This window comes from Mus caroli, chromosome 11 (genome assembly GCF_900094665.2).
Source record: "Mus caroli chromosome 11, CAROLI_EIJ_v1.1, whole genome shotgun sequence".
Lineage (NCBI taxonomy): Eukaryota > Metazoa > Chordata > Mammalia > Rodentia > Muridae > Mus > Mus caroli.
The window spans coordinates 91,765,523-91,770,902 of NC_034580.1; the positions used below are offsets into that span (position 1 = coordinate 91,765,523).

A 5,380-nucleotide genomic window follows, 5' to 3' on the forward strand; every position below is an offset into this window, starting at 1 on the left:
CAAAAAAAAAAAAAAAAAAAGAAAAAGAAAGTCACAGTGCTTTCAAGAGACAGTTTAATTACACACACAGGCAAGTCTCGTCTTTGCAATATGAACCACTGGGTGAAGAAACTATGGGTTTTACTAGCAGTAAAGTAAATTCATAAATGCGTAAAATTCATTTCTAAACGGAATCTAAAGTGGAGGGGAATGAACTTCAGTGTTTATGCTTTCTCCAAACACTACAGAAAATTAAGACAACCATTTCTTCACTTAAAAACACCTAGGCTAACATCCTTTTTACTAAAAAAGTTATGAACTGTTTCTATTTTAAACTTGTTTTCTAGATGGGGGATCTGTGTGTAGCCCTAGCTGGCCTCGAACTCACGCAGAACAGCCTGCCTCTGCCTCCCAAGAGCTGGGACTTAAAGTGTTCACCACCAAACTTGAGTTTGAGTAATTTATATGTGTGTGGGTGCTTTGTCTTATCTGAGTTAAGGTCCTTTTGGATTTGGGTATTAATTCATAATCGGGAACGCATGAGGACTTTAAAAGCCCGGGGTGGTTCATAGCTCTCAACCTTTCTCCTTTCATTTTCAGCCCCTAACTCCAAACTGCTGTTTGCTTTTTGATTAAATGGAAACCTATTTCTGAAGGTAGTTTTAACATGCTTTGAAAAGGCGTAGTGACTCAACTACCCAACCTTTCTACAGCTCATTTTTAATCCACTGAAAATATTTCCTGCCATGTTAAGAACACAGCCATTCACAGCTTCTAAGGTGCTGAGTCCAGAAATTAAACGTACAAAATAGGAATCAGATTTAATACACTCTCTTTGGAGTTTCCACCCCTGGAACACAGACCTAGTTTTCATTTGAACCAATGGAAATTTAGGAGAAAGTATTAACCCACTTCATTAGGAAAGAACGCCTGCCTAAAGGAACCAGCAAGCTTGGGATCGCCTAGGGGTAAAAAAAAAAAAAAAAAAAGAAAAAAAAAGAAGCAATACACATCTTTTCATATGTTGTTTACAGCAATATTTTCTTTTGATGACACCAGTTGACAGTAAATATGCAAGGTTTAGGGCACACTCCTTTAAAAAAAAAAAAAAAAAAACAGAGGTAGGTGTAAGAAAAGTCTCACTCCCTTGAAAAGTAAATCAAGCAAGGCTAAGATGGCACCTCCTTCCTTGCCTCCATTACTCCTTAGTCTCTGGGAAGGAAATTCACCTAAACACAAACACTGCTGCGTGACTTCTTCAACTGCTTTGGGACCGCCTTTTTTACCAACATTTGACAGTGAATACAATTCTCAGCAAAGGCTGAAATTGCTAACCAAATTCCCAACACTGGTCCCGAGTGCTGGGGAAGGAAATTGTAAATTGTATGGTCTCTCATATTAAAAATTCAAATTGCTTGCTGTTTTCAGCTTAAATATGGTGTTCAGTCTCTTGGGTTTTCAAAAGGTATAAATCACATCTATCAGGTACATTCAAACGGAAACAAATCCAGAAATACTTCTAAATCACAGCTCATTAGCCACGAAGTATCAGGAGTTCATTTTAAACACCCCTGAGAACACAATACATACAGGGGGGAAAACTACCCCTCTACAGTCCATTTTGCTCAGGTTAGCCCTGACTAAGCCCCCTTCTGTATGTCTAAGGGGCTGAAAACGCCAGTAACAAGCACAACTGAAGGAGTGAGTTCAGGCACAAACTAGAAAACAACACAACACGCTTCCTCAAGGAACACAAACTGACGCAAAGAAAACAAAGTTCTTCTAAAGCCTGGCACTTCAAAAACTGGTTCAGACTAGAAATAATCTCTCCTTAACCACCCCTGCCCAGGAGGGGTTGGGGACAGACAATTGATTCAATGTTTCCTTCAGAAAAATTATTTCAGAAAAGGGGAGAGCCCACAAAAAAATCTAATTTATTATGGATGTGAAAGGAGGAAATGAAAGAAAGAAAGAAGGAAAGAAAGAAAGAAAGAAAGAAAGAAAGAAAGAAAGAAAGAAAGAAAGTTAGTTCTCTCAAATCCCCTCTCCATTCCAACTCAAAAGAGCCCCGAGTAGGGCGTTTGTGTGGACAAGAAGCCTGGGCGGAAATGCCTTCAGAGCCAGCAGATGGCTTGAAGAGAGAGATCCACAAATACAGGGCACTATGAAAATTAAAATATAAATGTTTTGAGTTCCACTTCACCACACTTTGCTGTTTCTTTCTCTTTTGCCTTCTTTGGCTTTAAAATTTAAACTATCCTCAAGAGCAGGAAGGTGACCACACATTTCAGAATTCCAGTTATTAGATCTCCCATCAGCACAGCTCTGAGTTCATATAGTCACGATCTCCATTGTATTATTCCCATCTCCAATTTTTTTTCAAATAAAGCTTTTTTCCTTCCAATTTTAGTGCCTCTGTTAATTCTAACAGCGACAGCCTCAAGCATTTGACAACCAACCGCATACTCTATAAACCTAGACACAAGCCAAAGTGATGTTCTTCAGCTACAATAATTCAGTTACCTAAAACTCCGAAGCCAAACCACAGAAGACATACATGATCTCCAGCTAAACGTTCTCAATTCTTTAAATATATGTCCCCATCCCACCCCCCCACCCCACCCCAAAGCACAGCACCCACACAAGATTTCCACCTAGGAAGGGCCAAAAAAACTTCAGAAATACAGCAAGTGCCCAGCTGAAAAGAGGGATTGAGGGGACCAAAACAGTACTGAGGGCTGCTTCCAACTAAGGACAGGAGACAAAAACTGCACTGTCAGCACGTTCACAAAGTCTGATGTGAGAAAGAAACCCTGCCTCAACACTCCACTGCCAGAGTTCAACCGCAGACTTCGGAATTCGAGGGGAGTGGAAATCCACCCTGAAATTTTAAAGATGGAGATACCCCATTTTTCGGAAAAGACAGAATACGGAGTAAAAGGAACTCACCAGAGGACACACACACACACACACACACACCCATTCATCCTCGGAGTTCTAGACCCTCCAAAGAGCCCCAGCTCACAGCCTCAGCACAAAGCTCACCCCAGATGGTCCCTTGTAACAATGGACTGAAGGAGTGGGGGTGGGGGGGGTTGGAAAGGGATAGCACGGCCAAAGCACATTCATTGAAAATCCAGTTGATGAGGTACTATAAGATGCGAGGGACTGGGGATGAGGGTCTGTGTAGGGGGGGAGGGCAACAAAATCCATGCCTATAACAGAAATTATTAGCCCAGCATAAGGAGATCTGAAAGGGGTAGGTTGTTCATTAATCACCTCCAATAGAAAAAGAACTCCCTTAAATCTACTAACAAACTGTAATATAAAAAAGATGAGAAACATAGGGAAAAGGAGGCCTGATAGGAAGTTATAAAAAAAACCACCACCACCATTAGTTTGAATTCTCCATATTTAAACTCCCATACAGAAAATGGCCCCAGTCCCACACTATGAACTAACTCCACAGGGCTCCTGCTCTATTGATTTTTCTTTTCGATTTAATTTTTCAAGTAGTGTTTTTTAGCCCACCCCAATCCCAAATTGTTGCGTTTCTTCTAAAGCTATAAAACAACCATTACACGATCCTAGCCAATCTCTCCCAGCCCCCAACATCCGGAGTTGGGGGTGGGGGTGGAAAAGCCCGTAGTGGGTTTGTTCCACTGGAGACGCTATGGACCCCCTAAATATTACTGTTTCCCAAAAGGAACTCTCTTCCTACCTTTGTTTTTTGGGGACCGAGTGTTCAATCTCTAGACGTTTTCCTTGCAGTTCTACTTTCCCTGGAGATTTAAAAAAAAAAAAAAAAGATATGAATGAGTGTAAAGAAATGGGGGGATGGGGAGGAAGGGACATTAGCTAAATTCTAGAGTTCCTGGGGTCTCCTAGGAATCCAGGCACCAGCTGCAGAGGCCTGTGGGGGGAAAGGTTGCTCCAGGTTTAGTAGAACCCATAATTTCGTTGTTTTTTTTTTTCCTTCAATTTTTTCGTTTTATTTCCATTAATCACGTGGGCTGATTGAGCAGTCTGCTCAGATTTGGGGAAGGTGTGAGCGTTTGTGTGAGCGCGCTTGCTTCGGCGGCTCCAGAAGTAGAAGGAAGGAACCAGGCGAAAGCAGGACCCCGGTTCTCGAAGTGGGGCGGGAGTAGAGAATTAAAACTTTATTTTCCCCCAGAGCCACGGAGAAGGGCTTAGGCGACCAGGCCGGGTCGGGGCCACAGGGCTAGCGGAGGGCCCCGAGGGCGGCGCGGCCCGGTGCGGAGGGTCCCTCGCGGCAGCCGCGCGCCACTCGGCCCAGCCTCCGCGTCTCGGGAAGCAGCATGGCGACCCGCCGCCGCCGCCGCGCCACCCGGCTCACGCCCCACTTTCAAATCAAAATGGCTCAAGCCCCAGGCCTTGGGCGGGAGACGGGAGCCCCTTCCTCCCACGTCCTGCCCCAGGGCTTAGTCCCTAGTTAAAGCGGGAAGAGCCGAGGTGCGCGAACCCCCATTCTGGAAAGGCCCGGGGCGAGGGCAGGGGCTTTGGGGGTGCTCTAGCGCGTGGGGGGCTGCCCAGGGGCGGAGGAATCGGGGAAACCACGCCTAGACCCGAACCCCAGTGCTCGTGAGACACCCCCCACCCCCACCAGTTGCGAACCGGGGCTCCCGCCCCGTCGGGGGGGGGGGTAGGGAGCCGCCACGAGCGTCTCGGGCTGGGGGAAGGGGTGAGGAAATCCCGAATATCTCCGCACCGGGAGAAGGCGTCGAGGGAGGCCGGGCGAGGCTGGGGACCGAAGACGGAGGCCGAGCCCCCCCGGACCCGGGAAGAGTTGGCGGGCAAGGAAAAGAGGAGCTGCAGGTCCCCGTTGTTCCGGGATTTCGTGTGTGTGTGTGTGTGTGTGTGTGTGTGTTTTCCGGGGAGGTGGCCGCGCTCTTACCCGAGAAAGTTTCGATGGCCTTCATCGCCCAGTGTTCGTCGGGGCAATCCACGAAGGCGTAGCCGGATTTGACCAAGAACTGGCCGCTGTAGGAGATCTTGTGCTCCGCGAATACTTTCTCCAAGTCTGCGGGGGTCACGCTCTCGTTGAGGTTGCCGATGTAAAGCTTGTTCATGGTGGCGGTGGCGGGGCAAGGACACGGTCCCAGGCAAGGCCGAGCGGGGCGGGCGCGGGCGGAAAGCCTCCTAGGCCGAGAGGCGTGGAGACGGGCGGCAGGAGCCGCAAACTTTCTACGCACCCCACCCCTGAAGTTGTCCGGAGCTCCGGGCGGGTGGGCGGCCTAAGGGGACGCGGGGGTCACGGGAGAGTTCGGGTGAGCCCGGGAGAAGTGCCCGCCGAGTGCAGGGGAGGCTGACGACGACGCGGAGCAGCTCCTTTCCTTCGGTCCGAAACCCCTGCGAGCGGGCTGGTGTGTCACGTTTCTCC

At 47.7% G+C, this 5,380-nt stretch overlaps 1 protein-coding gene across 2 annotated transcripts in view; it reads right to left on the bottom strand.

Moving 5' to 3' along the window:
* The window catches only part of Igf2bp1 (insulin like growth factor 2 mRNA binding protein 1), a 48,578-nt gene extending 43,198 nt beyond the window's left edge, over positions 1-5,380 (bottom strand). Inside the window, exons 1-2 of one of the 2 annotated variants that reach the window (XM_021176363.1) lie at positions 4,895-5,380; positions 3,701-3,761 (exon numbers count right to left, since the gene is read on the bottom strand). In XM_021176363.1, coding sequence (XP_021032022.1) covers positions 3,701-3,761; positions 4,895-5,069 — 236 coding nt within the window. In that variant the 5' untranslated portion in view covers positions 5,070-5,380. The remainder of the gene's footprint in view (positions 1-3,700; positions 3,762-4,894) is intronic. The other variant, XM_021176365.2, reaches the window with a different exon arrangement.